At 32.6% G+C, this 19,350-nt stretch overlaps 1 protein-coding gene across 2 annotated transcripts in view; it reads right to left on the bottom strand.

Annotated features, from left to right (window-relative positions):
- Positions 1 to 19,350, bottom strand: part of DPYD (dihydropyrimidine dehydrogenase) — an 824,864-nt gene that overhangs the window by 401,662 nt on the left and 403,852 nt on the right. For both annotated transcript variants that reach the window (XM_081305920.1, XM_081305921.1), the window contains one exon: positions 9,032 to 9,247. In XM_081305920.1, coding sequence (XP_081162046.1) covers positions 9,032 to 9,247 — 216 coding nt within the window. The remainder of the gene's footprint in view (positions 1 to 9,031; positions 9,248 to 19,350) is intronic.

Raw genomic sequence — 19,350 nt, 5'->3', positions numbered from 1 at the left:
ATAAAGTATAAAAAATTATTTAGAGCGATTTGAATAACTTTAACCATGTGCACGTTCACAATTATCACTTTGGCCATTATTAAAGAATTTTACTTAGTATTAGAAATATATTACTTTGTGCTTGCAAACAACTTAATTTATACTTCCATTTAATGAACTAAGTCCAGCAAACATGGTGTAACTGGCAAGAAAAATTAATTTAGAACTTTGGAGAGACACAATTGTGTATTTATGATTCTCCTTTGAAAGATTTAGCTTGTATACTGAAGACATACTCAGGTGAGTGAGTGTGCAAAAACACACTTATATAAGCACACACATACATTCTTTTGTTGTTAAGAAGATGTGCCATCACAGAAGAGCCAGATAAACAATAGTAAACACTGGATTAAACGCTCGATTAAAACTCCTACAAAGCTAGTACATGTGAACTGTGCCTTTTAATAAACTCATCCTTTATCATTTGAGAATAAGTCAATTTTATAAATTTTAATAATGAAAGTCTAAATAATACTCGAAGGAACTAGTTAGGTTGCAAACTCTTGGTAAAAGGAAATCATTTTGGTTTCTAGCATGTTAAAAGACTACAACGTGAATTTACATGAATTCTGTTTAAATAATTATAACTGCTTAGTTAATTTTAGTTAATGTATAACTATATATCAGGAGAACAATATTATACAGTGAAGAGAAATCAACTATGTACAAAATTTGAAGCTAGCAATATAGTAAAAACAACACCATGAACTATTATTCGTGTATTGTTTCACAGAACTTTATGATGAAGTAACAGAAATTATTGATAATAATAAAATAAATCAGTTTGATTTAATGTTTTAAAAATATCCAGATCTTTACTTCTAATAAAACCTTCAAAAATAAGTTACAGAAGTAAATGTAATACTCTGTTTTATAATCCAAAGAAAATTAGCCAGGCTCCAAAATATTACATAACATATTTATAAAACTTTCAGCTTTAAATATTACTTTTATCATTTATTGTCCTAAAAATGGTATTCTTCAATTCATGTCTGGTTGATAGGTGCTGGTAATTTGTGCAATTTGTGCAAATTGAGGCACAACTCCCTCTCAATTAAGATAATGTGGACTGAAACAACTTCCTTGAAATCCACATGGGGGAACAGACAACCTACATGGTAAAAAGTGTGCAAAACTTATTATGAGAAGTAAAACAGGACTATTTAGAACGGAAAAAGAAAAGGCTTATGGATACAGCATGAGAGCTGTCTCTAAGAAACTGAAAAGCTGTCATGTGGAATTGTGGTCCAAATTAGAATCCTGTAATTATCCATTCACCTAACAAGTATGCATTGAGTCCTTCCTATCTGCCAGACCTTGTTCTTGGCACTGGTCATGCAATAGTGAGCAAGAAACACAATATCCCTTTCTTATGGAGCCTACTTCAAGAGGCTAAAACAGAAAACAAACACACAAATAAATAATCAAGAGCATGGCCATTTTATACAGTATAAAGTACAGTGAAGAAAAAAAACACCAGTATAATGTAGCACAAAAGGCTTAGTTTTGAATGGTCAGCAAAGGCTTCTCCAAGGAGAAAATTTTAATCTGAGAATAAAATCAGATGCAAAAACTGGTTATGTAAAGATCTGACAGCAGAACATTCCAGAAAGAGTAACCAAGGAAAACATCCCTGAAGAATGGAAGTTGCCATGTTGGAAAACTAAAAAGAAGGCCAATGTGGCTGGAGAAGAGCAGCACAGGGAATTGGCATGGAATGACTGTGGATTCTCAAAGGTTGTAAATCAAAATGCTCTCTTTCTCACTGGAGTTTCTATGTATTTCTCAATAGAAATGTAAGTATAGCCAGGTACTGTACTGCCACAGGAGGAAAGCCCTTGGTGTCCTTGATCTACTTAACTCTGGGTCTCTGCAGAACACTGATGCAAACAACCTTCATTTGGGACAAAGTAACAAGGTTCTGAAATGATAAATTATGAAGAATCCTACAATAGTGGAGAAAGCTACAACTTGTATCAAACAGATCTTGGTTCAAATCTTGATATGGTAGGTTTCAGCCTTTTAATAGGAGGAGCTATTGCCATGCCTTTTCATTCTGATCTGGCTTTGACTTGCCCTATCAATAGAACCCAATGAAAACTGGATTGTGCTTCTTCTAAGCTTCTGCGTCAAAACCACTTGGAATTTCTCCTCTGGCCTTTTTGGAACCAGTAACACTACCTTGTGAATAAGCCCTGTATAGCCACTTTGAAGATAAGACCATATGGAGATAATGGACTTGCCATGCCAACTGAGGATTCAGACTGTGGAAGAAGAGCCAGTCACCAGTCCACCACCAGCCAGTCTGTCAAGTGACTGCAAATACATGAGTGAAAACTAGTAACACCAGTGGAGCAAGGGCTAGCCAATCCCCTGAGCCCTGACAGCATTGCCAAACTATAGAAACAGAGAAAGTAACTTATTGCTGTTTCGAACTAAATTGTGGGATAATATGATATGTAATAGTAGAGAAATGATACAACAATCTTTATTCTTGCTAGCATAGCAAATTTAAAAATGTGTAGCATTGTCTTTGAGATTGTGAGTTAGGCAGAAGCTTGAAAAACCAAGAGTAGGCTGTTAGTAAATGCTGGAAAAATGTCGAACAAACTGTTTGCAGAGGCTTAAAATGTGCTAAGAAAATTTTTACTGGGGGCTGGGGAAAGAGCCAAAAACATTGTTGGGGATAATTCAAAAATATAAAACATACTTAATGCATTTATGGATCTGACAAAGAAAATTTCTAGACAGAATGTTGGAAGTATCAGTAGAATGTATATAACCAAGTATAATATGAAAATAAAGAGCTGAAGGAGGATATATTTAATTTGCTAAACAAAACTTAGACCAAGTCAAAAAGTGCCAGTGCTGGCTGAGCTAGAAAATAAAGCTATTCTTTATTATAAGTCTCTCCTATATGAAAAAAAAAAGATTTTCAAAGGAAATTACCTTACAGTAAATATTACATCAAGAATGTTTTAGTAAGACTGTTATAACTTTAGGATGATTCCAGGCAGGTTCTAGTAGAATCTTAGGTAGAAAATAAGAAAATAGGACATCCACTGTGAGTGAGGACTAAAACAACAATTAAAAAAAATAAATGAAGAAATCACTACCAGGGAGCAGAACTGGATCCTAAATAGAAACTTCCCCCATCCCTAGAGTTCAGAGCCCTGAAAAAGTGCTAAACTATTTCAAAATTGCTATAGACATTTGAATGCTATGTGTCTTCCATTTCTCCTATTCCTGAATGAGAGTAGTGTGGTTTGCTTGACCATGGTGTTTTATGTTGGGAGTATGGGGAACAGATAACTTGTTTCAAAGTAACTTCAGATGCATTGGGACCCAGTGAGGTCACAAGGTCATGGAAGTTCAGCCTAATGTCATTAATCAAGGTATTTTAGTTTCTTAGAAAGAGTTGGATGTACTTTTGCTTGTGGGCAGAATATAAAATTATTATTAGTAGAGGACAAGTGAAGACTGTTTGGAAAGGTGGTTAGAATCTGTATTCCTGTCCCTTTGTGATATTATTTGTGATTCTTTTGTCAATAATGGATGGTTTATATTTCTTGAATATAAACTGATTTTGTGACTTGCTTTGATCAAAAGAATATGGTAGGAGCACACTGAGTGCTTTAGAGTCTTCATCTCAATAGGTCTTATAGCTTCCATTCTTGTTCCCCTTAGAACATTGCTACTACCTTGTGAACAAGTCCAAACTAGCCTTCTTGATAATGAAGCACCATAAGGAAAGAAAGACAGTGAAGAGACAGAGAGGAACTCAGCAATTACAGCAATCCCACCTGAGGCTCCAGATTCCTTACAATATTTTGCCAGTCCCCAGGCATCCACCAGAGGACTACAAATGCATGAATGAGCCCTGAAGACACAATGTGAAGCAGAAGAGCTGTTCACATGAGCTCAGCCCAAATTTCCAACATATATGATTGTGAGTAAATAGGTAGTTGTGCTAAGTCCAGGGTAATTTATTTAAATTTCTCAGCCGATTACTTCATCTGAAAACAAAACAATATCTAGCTTACAGGGATATTGTGTAAATTAAACAAGATAAATTATGAAAAACATTTAGTCTGTGCATTCTAAGCACTGGATAAATGGTAGTGAATATGTGAATAACAATGACAACTATGGCAAACCATAACAACCTATACTGTTGAACAATATGTTCACAATAGTGATCTAGAAGCAACTTTGCATAGAAACTAGAGTCTCCCAGGCCAAAGTTCTTTTCTGTACACTATACTTTCTGTCAATAATTGTTTGCCATTCTTTAGGGTATTTTTTTTTTTTTACTGGGGGTGGGCAGACTGTGTTTTAAAATCAATTTATTTGTATTAAGTTGCACTAATTCATTACGTAATATTACAGAGAGCAGAACTATAGATAAAACATAGATGAAACTCATGAGAAGGATGATTTGGATCTTTCCATAGCTATCACAGGCTGCATCGCCTTAAAAATGTAGTATATTCCATGTCACTATAAGTGTCCATGAGCAGGTGACATTTCTTCTGTCAGGACTGCTGATGCATGAGCTTACATAATTGGGCCAGATGATTTTTATGTCTTTTCCTAATATGTGGTACTTATTCTGTTTTCTCAATAATCCTCTGCATTTTAAAGGCTTATTCAAAAACCGAAGTCTTAAAGTATAATCCATGCATGTAGAAATTTCACTGACATTTTCATCTTTAGACTGGTACAGATGTATTACAGAAACAACATAGAATATGAAAATTTTTGAATTGGCCTTTTCACCTTTGATTTAGATCAATACTCAGAATAGTCAATTGTTTTATGTGTTAACTATCTGTTCATATGGCTGGGGAAAAAACTCAATATGCTGGTGACAAAAATCTATTTATTCATTTATTAATTCATTTATCCAATGAATATTCATGAAACATTTATCAAACCTTCCTATAAAGTAAGCATTGTGCTGTGTAGTATAAGGTTGTATTTTACAGAAACAGCTACGGTCAATACTTTGACACCAAAGAAATAATGAAGAGTCTTAAATATTTTGGGGTTTTTAGTTTTCTGTATTTTATGTATTAGAGACCCATTTTACCTACCTATTTACCTAATCATTTAATATTTATTACAATGTTACATATTCATTCAAGACTTTTTCTTACTAAAAATTACAACATATATATACATTTGGAATACAGAATATGAGTTCTCAGGACACAATTCAGAGACATGATTAATAAAAACAAAACGTTTTGATCCATTTCCTATCAATATAATGTGAACAGAGATCATGGGATTATTTTATGTGAAGTGCAAAACATTTCTAGTATTCCTAGTTAAAAAGAGCACCTCTGTTTTGTTATGTTAATTTAGCTTTAATTAGGTTTGTCAGGTTGATTTCTCTCCCATCTTTTTAATTTAAACTTGAACTGAATATTTATTTATGCAATATAATTTTATTTTAAATATTATTTTATCATTCTTAAAAATCATAAATAGAATATCAAGAAAAGCAATTTAGTTATTTTGGGAAAATTTTAGACTGATTTGGAATGGAACAATATAGTTAATAAAAGCCATCTTTGATGTTATTTAACACAAAAGCAAACATAGATCTTTTTATATTTGACATTAAAAATCTGATCATTTGCCTCCCTAAAGAAAGCACATACAGTTTTTATACAGACTGCACAGTAAAGAATAATAATATTTCTGTTTACTGAGATATCAACTGGCATTTCACTGTAAGTCAATGGTCTATCGTTGCTACAGCGTATTAGACCTCAATCTGGCATCTACAAATGTCAAGAGTATAAAAAAAAAATATAGGATGAAAATCAAAAGCATGTTCTGAACTCCCACAAAAAAAAAAAGGGAAACAAAGTTCACCTAAACGTATTTGCTGCAGAAATCAGTGCAATATTCAGCTGTCAATCTAGAAAAACAAGGGAGCCACACTGTCAGTAGGACAGGATAATAAAATTTCCAGCAGATGTTCAGGCAGGGCTCTAATTTTTTACTGAACTCCCTTGGTAAGCATTTAATTTCTTTATCATATGCAGCCTTGGCAAATTGTACTTCATCAAAACTGTATTGTGAAATATTAATATTTCATATGATAACAAAACTCTATAGACTAACCTTTGTCATATGAAAAGCATCCAAATTTCAAATGTCAAGATTCTGAATTTTAATACATTTTAAATAGATTCTTGAATTGGCATAATAAATTATAATAAGACTAATCTCAATTGGTATGCTATAATGTCACACAAATGTATAGTACATATAATGCTTTAATAGATGTCTTTGGTAAAAGTCTGCAGAAAAAAAAACAAATAAAATGGTGTATGCTACAACATTTCATCAGTAAGAAATTCATAATACATAATTATATATGTGTAACATTTAATCACTAATTAGGGACAATATAAAAAAAACAAATACAGTTCTTTATCAGGAAAATGGGATATTCTGCATACTTATGTATAGGAAGTGATCTTTTTTGAAAATGACATTATATAAATGCAAGGTAGCTTCGTTATTTTTGTCATTTAAAATCAGCAAAATGTGTTTAAAATAGTCTTTGCACATTATTTTTTTATATTCACTATCAAAAGAAGTAAAGTAGGAAGTCTGAAAAGCCCCCCTTCATTATGTTTCATGTGCCAAATTTAATTTGCATTTGTTCATAACTCCCCTTTTGAACCAGCATCACAGACTTCTGAATTGATAGATTAAATTTAAATTGGAGGTTTAGGAGAAAGTTAGCTTCCACATTTATTTCTGCTGGTGATCCTAATAAAGGCAAGTGCTCCCGGGTTACTGAAAGACACAGCATCACAAATCAATGCATGTCACCAACAGAGGAAAGACTGATGTTTCTGATTAATCAGAACTCAATTTCTGCAAGCAAAGAAAATCCAAAGCAAATTCCTTTTTGCCTAATTCTTCACTTCTACCTGTTTAAACCACCTATCTCAGTTTTCACATATGTATTCTAAAATAGCATAACAGGTATAGTTATTCAATGCTATCTGAGACTGTTTTCCTCAACAGATTGAACATTTGATTACAGTTCTCCAGTAACTCTTAAAGGATGGGTTGAAAAAAAGACAAATATACTATTAATATTCTACAAGATTGTAAATAATTTATTCATGATATTCTAAAGTGGAATCCAGTTTATTCTGTTCATTTTTACACTTTGTTTAATGAAAGGCTTTCTAAAGAGTCAGTTGATTTATTTGAATAAAACCCTCTTTGTATTTAAATATAAAAATCTTTAAGAAATATGTTTTCTCAGCACTGATTTTTCTAAGTTTTGAAGATTCTATGGATTTTCTTGACCACACTTATACATAGCATCTTGTAAAGCTGTCAGAGGAAGACAGCTGTAATGTTTTACCCATAATAATGCTAGCTATTGATCCTAGTAAGAGAAGAAAGAGGGAGAGAATGTGCTTAATGGGGCATGTTTGTTCTCTATTATTTTCTTTGCCTAAGGATAAGGCTGTTTTAAATAATGATACTCTTTTCTTAGTTGCTAGATTCACACATTCTTATACATTAATTATAACTAACTACCAGTTAGTACTAAATACATTGAATGGCTTAGCAACTAAAATTTTTATCAATAAATGGCCTAAGAAATGTTAAATTCTGCTCTTGTCTTCTGATTTAAAGCTGTCTATGGATATCACATTCCACTGCTAAATGGTCCTACTCTGAAAAAAATGCATATATATGGTTTGTGTACTTCAGATAACCAATCTCAACTTTAATATGTAGTTTATTTCCTACTAAGTATGTCCACTTGTGGTCTGGGTAGACTGATAATATCTCATGAAACTCAGGGTATCTGTTTATTTGAAAAACTTACTATATTCAAAATCATGAGGAATCTTATTACAAACACTAACAACTATAGTGAGGGATTCTTTATACATTAACTGGACCCCAGAATTTTGTATAAACCAAGTTTGTGGTCTCCTTAACTTCAAGTTGAAGCATATGTACACACATCTAAAAATCACAAAACAATAATGTCAAAAAACAATTAAAAATAGAACTAACATATAATCCAGTAATCCTAGTATTTGTTATATATCTAAAACAAAATCAATATGTCCAAAACATCGGCACTTCCATGTTCATTGCAGCACTATTCACAGCAATCAAGAAATGGGAACAACCTAAGTCCATTGGTAGTATGTAAAATGGAATATACTGTTCATCCATAAAATGAAGGATAGCCTATCATTTTCATCCATGCAATGACATGGGTGGTACTAGGGATCATTACATTAAGAGAAATAAGCTAGATATAAGCAAACATGTATTTCATGATTTCACTCAAATGTTAAAAAAGTTTATCTCATAGAGACTGGGGGTAGAATGGTGGTTACCAGAGGCTGAAGAGTGTCGGAGAAAAGGAGAAAGGACAGGGAGGGTTGATTAATGGATACTAAGCCACAGTTAGACAGAAGTTCTGGAGTATTACATTGCATAGTAGGATGACCATAGAAAACAAAAATTTACTGTATATTTGAAAAAAGAAGAAAGAAATTCGATTATTTTAACCATTAAGAAACCATAAATATTCGAAGAGATAGATATATTTAGCCTGATTTAAACATTACACAACATATACATATATCAAAACATTACATAGTATTCTATTAATATGTATAATTTTCATGTGTTTCAATAAAGAAAAAATGAAGAGTGTATGGTTAAGTGAAAAGTCACTTTTATAATATTTATACTTTTGATGCTTCCTATACAATACAATATGAGAAATATATGCGATACCCCTGCTTCCACAGAATAGATTGGCTGAAAGGAAGTTAAAGCCTATTGTGTTATGACAATATATAGTTAATAGTTTAATAATTATTATATCTTGGTCATTATACTCACATTATATATTACTTATGCCTTAATTAAAGTACATACTATACATTTAGGCATGACTTCAAAAATATATTCTTACCTTATCAAGAGAGAAAGTTTTGGTCAAGGCAAAAGCCCATCCAGCTTGAAAAGCTCTTCGGATCATTGATGAGTTGGTAGCTGGGGTTGCACTAGCAAGACCAAAAGGATTAATAAACTTCAATCCAGCCATTTCCACACTAATGTCCACCAGATCAATAGGAGTGTAAAAGAGGGGTAGTTCGGGCTTGGCAGAAACTGAAGCTCCATATTGTGACTGCAAAAAACAAACAAAGAGTCAATAATTGCTATATCACATCTGAATTATCTATATAATTGTTTTATAAAAATCACTTCAACACAGCATTTGAATTCATATAGATTACATCAGTCTGTTTACAATGATGAAAACTGGCTACAAGTCAGTTAGAAGTGAACCAAATTCATATGTAATTATCATTCTTTTCTAATCTAAAAGGCAGTATAGAGAGTATTAACAAATAAAAATCAATTAAACAAACACACAACTCTATTTAAAACATACTGAGTTTCAAACACAAAAGGGAATAATTTTAGAATTTATCTCCCTGGTTCCATTAACCCAGCTTCTTTGTACTTAATTTATGAAAATGTCTTAGTGCTCAGAGATATGGGCAACAGAAAGTCAGAGGCCTAAATTCAATTTCCAGTAATCTCACTACTGCTTATGTGATTTTAGGAAGCTACCTAACATGTCCTTGTGTTTTTTCCTCCATAGTTTTCAGTAAAGCAGTAGGAATGCCAGCTGCCTAATTTCCTGCCCCATGGGGATATTGGAAAATGCAGGAAATGATAAGCTAGAGGGAGACATCTAATTGGGAAAGTGGATAATGTACTCACGTGCATTAAGGGAGTTTTTTTTTTTTTTTTTTTTCAGAAACTAAACAGGTAACAAACAATTTATGTCAAAATCTTAAGTTGGCACTAAAACCTGAACACTAACTTTTGTTAAAGGATCATGTAATAAGGCTACCTTGCAGTATAACTGTAACTGACATAAATACATATGTATATGGTACACTGAAACATAGTAGAAGTTTCCTAAATGTCCTTTCCTCTCTTTCTCCTCTTCCTCGTTTTCTGTCCTTCCCTTCCTTCCCCCCCTTACTTTTTTTTCTCTGTTTATCTCTAAAAGACAAATAATACTGGAAAATACAAAAAAAAAAAAAAAAAGGATGAATTTTCTCAGCCAAAGTATTTACTGAATGGATAGGGCTAGTTAATTCAAAAGTAGAACTTCTTTCTCTTGTGAATCATCACTCAAAAGAAAAGTTATTTGAGCAGAACTTTAATTTTATAGGAGTGTGTCTTGTGTAGATAAAGATTTCCATGACTTGCATAGAAATTACTTCTAGGCCTTCACCATTTATAATGCAAAGTAAAGTTCACTTAATATGTAAAAACGCATCCAACTTGCCAATTGAAAGACTATTATGTTTCCGGTCTTGCAAAAAAGATGCTTCATGGTATCCAGCCTTCAACTATGGCAGACGCGTACAGCCAGGGATATGCTGGGTTTCCAGGATACTGTTCTTTCTTTATTCCCCTCACCATTTTTTTTTGTGTGTGTGTGTGTATAAGTGTGTCTCTAGGGATGGAACCCAGGACCTCCCGCATGCAAAAGCACTCTATCACTGAGGTACATCCCCAGATCTACAAGGCACATTTCTGAGTATTTGATAGTCAATATGTGAACATATTTTCTCCTGCCCTCACAAAGAATTGCAATACCATTAAAAGGAATATGAAAAAGAAAATAACTAGAATGTATAATATAGGGAATTGGAGATTGGAAATTTATGAGGTGAATATATGTGCATGCTTGTGTCCATGTAGGTATGTATAAAATGGACATGGGAGACAACCACTTTTGGTTGATATTTGCTTGTTTGGGGTACTGGGGATTGAACCAGTCCTTTTTACTTTTTGAGTTTGGGATAAAGTCTAAGTTTCTAAGGGCCTAAGTTGCTGAGGCTGGCATCAAATTTATAATCCTCCTGCCTCAGGCTCCCTTCACTGGGATTACAGGCATGTACCACCACATCTAGCTAGAAAATCACTCTTGATAGTATTTTCTTAGCTCTGTGTTACCATTATTTAAATTGAATCAAGCAAGTTTTAGGCTACACTAATGAGTAATTTCCTGACATGAGAGGAAGAGATTAGAAAACACTGGGAAAATTTTAGAAACAATTTCCTTATGTTCAGAATCTCAGAAACAGAAACAACCCTGGGAACCTCTGTGTCTAATATCCATAGCAGAGATACATGTGGTCCTGCATACATTATTAGATAAAATGAATGACCCTACAAGTTTTCCTCTCTTTTTTTATGGCTATTTACTGAAATATGTAACCTCTTTAATCTTATAGATGAATTTAGTTTGTTTCAAGTAGTAGCTATATATGGCATTAGGAAACAGCAAATAGGTAGGTATATGTCTGGCTCAATTTACATTGGCTAATTTGTGTAGTTTTGAATAAATAGATCATTGTCACAAAATCCATAAGATTATAACCTTAATAACTAGAAAAAAAATAATTTGGACAAGATTTTGCAAGATTTCCCTTAGGTTTGAAACAAAACAAAATGCAATATACCAAATCACACAAGTAACAAAATGTAAACATACACATATATACAGTCTCTTTCACATGAGAAGTACATTTCTCATAAAATACACATTTTATTTATAAAATTGCTACAGCTGTGCATTTGTATATGATATAACCTAAAACTCTGCTGTAACAGGTCTGCATGTAATTTTGGTTTCTTGATTCTTTGTTGCAATGTAATGCTGCTCCCCTTTGTCCTCTGGCTTAGGGAACTCAAAGTCTCAATTTCTGGTCTCACCACAAGCTAATTCTTCCCAAATCCCAAATGCAAACTCCAATTCGGGATTTCTTAGAAAATTCAAACCTTCAAAGGTGGACATTTGGCCCTACTTCCAATTCAACTTTTAAAATGTATCTGTGTATTCCTTCCTAAAAAATGCGCATACAGATTTTCAATTTCAGACAATACCATCTTTCTAGTCACCCAATACTGTTAATAAATCACATATATTTTAAAAAACAAACAAACCAGATATCAACCAATAGAGACTAGTTCCATGACAGTTTACCCCACAAGGGAATGCTTGCTAGCATCAGAAACAACAAGAGGAAATGAATGTATTGGCCTGAGAGTTTTGTTATGTACTCAGACAAGTATGAGGTGATACTATATATAAATGTACAGGTTTCAGTAAATATATACATGTAAATATCTCTCTTTACTCATCTATCACCAAGTAATATAATGAGCAGAATTATCTCTCAGAATAAAAGTTTAGATGACTTATGATTTTAGAATTTTGCTTACTGTATTTTTAATGTTTTCAGTAATGGACCCAATTGTTTTAGTCAGCTTTTTCATAGCTGTGACTAAATGATCTAACCAGAACAATTTTAAGGAGGAAAAGTTTATTTGTGAGATTCAGAGGTGTTAGTCCAGAGAAGGCTGGCTCCATTCCACAGGGCTCAAGGTGAGGCTAAGCATCATGGCGGAAGAGTATAGCAGAGGGAAGCAGCTCACATGGTGGTCAGGAAGCAAAGAGAGAGACTCCACTCTCCAGATACAAAATATATACCCCATAGCTATGCCCCCAATTCCTACCTCCTCCAGCTACAACCTACCACTTCAATTAACACAGTTAATCCCTATCAGGGGATTAATTCAAATATGTGTGAACACCTTTATTCACATTAATTAAGATTCTCACAATCCTAATATTTTTCCTCTGAACCTTCTTGCATTGTCTCACATATGAGCTTTGGGGGGTACACCTCACATCCAAACCATAACAATTTACATGAGATATTAAAAAGAAGATTAAAACAATTTTTTAAACTTTTGCATTATTAATTGACAATTTATAATCACATATTTATGGGGTACAAAGTAATGTTATAGTTTATGAATATGATGTGGAATAATTAAATCAAGTTAGGGACATGCTCATTACCTCAAATACTTAACAATTTTTTTGTGATAAGAGCATTTGAAATTTATTATTAGCAATTCTCAACTGCAAAATACTCTTAATTATCTTCAACATGCTAGTACAATATATTTCAAAGATACTTCTGTTTGAGATCTGGCACCCATTGACCACCACTTGCCCCTTTTTCCATCCCCTAACTTCTGTTAACTACCATTCTACTCTCTTTTCTGAGTTCAGTTGTTCTGGGTTCCACACATGAGAACATGTAGTATCTTTTTCTCTGTGCCTGGCTTACTTCACTCCACACAATGCTGTCCAGATTAACCTAAGTTTTCACAAATGACAGAATTTCTTATTTTGTTTTTTTAAAAAAAGATTCCAATATGTATGCACACCTTTATTCATTAATCAGTTGAGGGACAGTTAGGTTGATTATATAACTTGCCTATAGTGAATGGAACTTCTATGCACATGAGAGTACAGGCATCTCTTTGACATACTGATTTCAATTATTGGGAGTAAATACCTAGGAGTAGAATGGCTAGATCAATAGAAATTCTATTTTTTTAAAGGAACCTCCCTCCATACAATTTTCCACAAGATGTGCTAATTTACATTTCCACCAACAATGTGCAATGATCCCTTTTTCTCCATAGCCTCAGCAATACTTCTTATCTTTCATGTTTTTGATAATAGCCAGTTTATAGGAATGAGATGACATCTCATTACAGTTCTAATTGCATTTCTCTAGTGATTAGGAACAGTAATTCTTATATATATATATATATATATATATATATATACACACACATTGGCCATTTGTATGTCCCCTTTGAGAAATGTCTATTTAGTTCCTTTGTTTATTTTTAAATTATTTTTTCTTGCTCTTATATATTTTGAATATTAACCCCTTACTGAATATATAAGTTGGATATATTTTCTCTCAATCCATAGATAAACTTTGAAAACCACTGTTTTCTTTGCAGCACTTCTTGCACTTTTTATTTTGGCATAATCTCATTTGTCTATTTTTGTTTTTCTCAAATGTGCTTTTCAGATCAAATTCAGAATATCTTTGCCCAGATGAATGGCATGTGGTTTCCCTCTGGTTTCTTCCAGTACTTTTTTAAGGTTTTTAGTCCCACATTTAAGTCTTCAGTCCATTTTGAATGGATTTTTGTGTACAGTGTGAGGTAGTATCCCTTTCTATTCTTTTGCATGTGGATATACAGTTGCTCTAAAATCATGTATTGAAGTGACTCTCCTTTCCCAAATGCAAATTTCTTGAAAAATCATTTGACCATACGACATGTGGGCTCATTTCTGGGCTCCCTATTCTGTTACATTGGTAGGTGTTCCTTTTCTTTCTTTCTTTCTTTCTTTCTTTCTTTCTTTCTTTCTTTCTTTCTTTCTTTCTTTCTTTCTTCTGTTCATAGCTTGCTTAAAATAATTTTTTAAAAGAAGCAATAATACTCTAAAACCCATCAAGAGAAGATCCAGGTAAAAAGCCTGCTCATTAGTGTCCTCCAAGATGGCTCTCAATTGACATTTCAGTGACATTATTATTTCTAAAATTTAAAAAAAAATACAGAACTCGAACAGCCAAAGAGATGATCTACTTTAAAAGCTTTATCTTACCAAGAGAAAACCAAAGGAAGGTAAATGGATAACAGTAAGTTACTCCGTAGCAAAACCACCACAACATATATATGTTTTCTGTGTTGTTGGCTGATGATTGTAAGTCACCCTTTAGAAACAAAATCTTTCAATCATTCTTTCTCAACCTCTTTGGTTGCTCAACATACACTTAATGGGAAAAAAAAAAACAAAAGAAAACTGAAAAGAAAAGAATGTAGTCATAAAGAACTGAAGTGAGGATGATAAAAATGGCATTTAAGGAAAATCTAGATGTCCAGCTCTTAGAGCATAAAAATAAGGAGTAACATTGCTATTTTAGAAGCTTTTGCCAGACATGTGAGACTTTGAAAATGAGAGAGATGTCTAAAGGTCATTTTCTTTTATAGTTTGCTTTTTTCCCCCCTCAGGATTTTTTTTTTTTTTCTGGAGAGACTGAGTAAAGATTTTAGTCACTTAAAATACAATTCTAAAAATTAATTGATGGTATAGATTTTGAGAAGTCCCAAATTTATAGAGGCTACACTTAAATGTTCTCATTTCATTCCCATCTGTAAATTTCTTTGAGGTCCTTCACTACAGAATAAACAATAAACTGCTTATATTATATAATCCCAATTTTGACTTTGGTTCTTCACCCTCTACTCTTACTAATCTCATCTTCTACCATTTTTATAATGCATATATTATTATGCTTCAGTTTATTAAAATATTTTCAATATTTAAAAATATCATTAATGCATCTATGTATCTGGACTTTTTTCATGAAGTATTATTTTCTACTTGGTTTAAATGCTTTGAAATTTTCAGTTAAGCCTTCCTGATTCAGTCCAGCTGTGATTTCTACTGGGAAACTTATATAGCTCCGCACAAGTAAAATTATTTCTGCTTAATATTCTGTACTTGTGAGATATATATATCCTGCTTAATTTAATTTCAGTACCTAGCGTAAGACTTGGCAAAAAGATGCTCAAAATATTTGTTGAATGTATTAGACTAGAAACCTTGGAAACTTAGCCTCTTTTTCACATCAGTTTCCAGTAAGGTGATAATGAATGTAGATGAAATAATCATTAACTTTATTCCAAATATGCAAAAGTCCATTATTCCATGATTCTAATGTAAAGATTCTCCAAAGAGCCATCTAGTGGGAATAGTCAGTAACTGCTCTGGGTTTGTAAGTCATGGTGCTATATAAATATATACATTCTATAATTCAATAACATAAAGTGAGTTAAAGATTCACCAACTTCACAATTTTGTTAGGATCCTACCTAAAGTATAACATTTTTCTACATTCCTTGACTTTTTACTTCTAGTTTTTAATGGACAACCAACTGGTCATAAGTAACAGAAACTAGCCTCAGACGGTTATTATGAGGATACAGAACAATCCCATGAAATTCAAGCAGGCATGTGGCGGGACCTCCAGAAAAGGCTAAAAATTCTCAAGGAAAGCCATAAGATCCAGCTCTCTCTTTTCTTCTCTTCAGGCTTCTCCCATCTTACATAAGCATTATTTCTCCAAAACATAAATATCTTCAATGTTAGAAAATAATAAATGTTTTTCATGATGGTTTGATTTGAGTACACATACAGCACATATATCCACATATTGAAAAAAAGAACTTATCAAAAATATAAATCCATTCCTTTCTCTCTCCAATTGGCTTCCCCTACTTCTTTATCCATATTGATTGATATTACATTGGTCCAGCCCATTCATTTTCTACTTTAAACTTAAGAAACATCAGGAGAGTTTTAAAAATTCTGATGTGAACACCAAGTACCCTTCAAACAATGATTACATTATAATTTCTTGAGTGGGACCCAGACATTCTTAACAATCTCTTCAAAGAATCACATTGTAAACAGAAGGCTGAGAACCACTTCTCTGGTCATATGAATTCTCTTTCCAATTCCTAATTCTCAAGCGAGGGACACAGTCTTGGCCATGACTGTGGTAGATGTCTACCTTATTCAGCTAAGTGGCTACTAAGGGTCTGTGCAAGGGCACAAAATATAGTGGAAGCTGGGCAGATACTCTAAAAGGTGCTCTTGTGGAGCCCCCATCTGCTTATCAAGAATCATAGCCAGTAAGCACAAACACATGTGTAAAAGCCAAGGCTTACTGTAAAAATAGGACACTAAGTATATCCTGCAAATCAATGAGACACTTGTCCAAGTAAGATTTTGTGCCAGAACCAGTGATTGGTATTTTCTATTTATTCCCTTTGTGAAAATTGTGACTCTTGAAAGAAGGCCTTATTCTCTTATGAAAGATGAAGAAAGTGAGATTCAAGGAAAGTAAATAGCTTTTTGCTCTTTCTAAAGTAAGCAGTTATTAAGTGGTACATGAAGACCTGACTCAGATCTTAGACCTACTACAATATATCAAGCTATCTCCATCTTATATAAACATTGTTTTTCTGAAATATTAATGTCCTCAAAACTAAAAACTAACCTAAAAGTTTTCTGTGATTTGATTGCACACACACACAGAGCACATATAAAAACACACTGAACAAATCTTTTTAGAAATAGAATGTATATACTATTCAAATATTATTACTATAATTAATCACAATACCTTTAATTTGAGAATACAAGTAAAAATAAGTAGAGTCTTACACTATAAATACCTCACATTTGACCAGTATATTATCGTCATGAGATACTTTTACCTGGTTGGATCATGGAATTTTAGCAGAGACATTTGCATATAAAATGGTTATGCTGTTGGGGAAATGCAACTCACATTGCAATGATGTCTATCAATTGCATTTTTCCCTAATTTGATTTAGAAGAATGATTCTTTTCTTAAAAATGAGAAAAGAACTACTGAAATGAAGACTATTGGTAGTATTATATTTGATTAAGGGGGAATAAATCATCACTACTATGTTCCCTAAGATATAACATCATCAATCAGCTTTTGCTTACTCATTTATTTATATTCCATTGTGGTATAACTACAATGGACTCTCTCTTGGGATACAGATGTTCTAGAAGCACACATCTGAGATTACTTTAAGGAACAGAATAAATAACACATGTAGCTACTTAGATTAATTCATAGGTGGATTAATGCATCAATTAACTGCAGATCACTTACTTCATCCTCATAGAAAACAACTACTGAGGAGAGAAACCTTACAGAAAGAAATTAATTTGGATTAGCTACTTCCATGATGGAAAGGCGTAGGTCCAATGACTATAATTATAATATACAATCGGATTTTATTTCTCCATTTTGAGAAATTACTACTTATAATGAAAACTTTAGAAAAGATATGAGACTATAGAAAATTTTCTTCAAAATAATGATCCCATTTTATTAAATTCTATTCACAGTATCTTTGAGCTGAATGCTTATAACTTGGGCATAGAATAAGGCTAGAAAATTAAATTACATTAATTTAAATACAGGTTGTCTTTTTCCATCTAAATAACTCTATCACCACCCCAACCAACCAGCTATTTAGCAACTGAAGGTAGTATCATGCAAGTTTCTTCCTCTTCAACAACAAAATATGATTACCTCCTTAGTTCTTCTTGTTTATCAAAAACCAAAAGTCTATATTTTATTTTTGGTGTCTCTTCTCTCTCATTTCCCATTTCTTTTCTTCCAGAAACCTAACGATTTCTGTCATTACTTCTAGGGACTATTTCTTATTGGTTCCCCCATTTTCCTTGTCTCATACTTAAATCCACTCTTTACTTTGTACCAGAGTAGCCCTTTAAAAACAAATTTGACATGCTCAAAACTTCATTAGTTTTTTAATGGAAGTCATTAATATTCAAATGTTTTATTTTAGCCTACATGAAGTAGTCCTGTCTATCTAAACTTATCTTACGCCACTTTGTGTAAACTTACATATCAAGTAAACATATACATCAAATACACAGATCACATAGCATGTGGTTTCCACCAAGCTCTATATTTCACTAGATATTTATCTTCCTATTATATTCTTTCTTATCTTTTTATTTCCATGTCAACTCTTCTCCCACTGCCACGCACCAGATTTTTTAGTAAACTAAAGTACTACCACCAATGAAACCAGTGAATTGGTGAAATACGCTTTCTAAACCTTATGTGTCCCTTGATCTAGAATGTCTTTTTGGTTTAATCAACTTTTCTACAATATTTATCAAGTGCTTACTCTATGGCAGGCAGTATGTCCAGATGTTAGGAACTCAATAATAAGCAAAATATATTTTGTTTGTTTAATTTTTTAAATTTATTAATCATTCAAAAACTGTATTGAGGTATAATTGGTATATGAAAACATGATTAATGCATATAATTTGGTGAGTACTATAATTTGAATATGGTTTGTCCCTACCAAAACTCATGTTAAGGTTTTAGTCACACACACAAAAAAATGTATACACACAAAGTTTATTTCTTTGAATTTTATGTATTCATTAACATGTTTTTGGTTATAATTATTCTTAATATTTTGTGTTTTAATTTTTGGACTAGTAGTTTAATTTTTGGATCACCAATGTAGTATTATAATATTCTGTGTTTGTCTATATTTTTACTTTTCCCAATGATATGTATACATTCTTATAGTTTTGCATTGCTATTTGTGATTATTTGTTTTAATTTGAAGAATTTTCTTCTATGTTTCTTGTAAAACAGAATTAATAGTAACAAATTCCTTCAGTAATTGTTTATCTGGAGACGGATCTATATAAAATAATTTTCTTTT

This window comes from Spermophilus citellus (genome assembly GCF_964194105.1).
Source record: "Spermophilus citellus genome assembly, chromosome: 9".
Taxonomy (NCBI): domain Eukaryota; kingdom Metazoa; phylum Chordata; class Mammalia; order Rodentia; family Sciuridae; genus Spermophilus; species Spermophilus citellus.
This window is presented reverse-complemented; position numbering and strand designations above follow the sequence as displayed.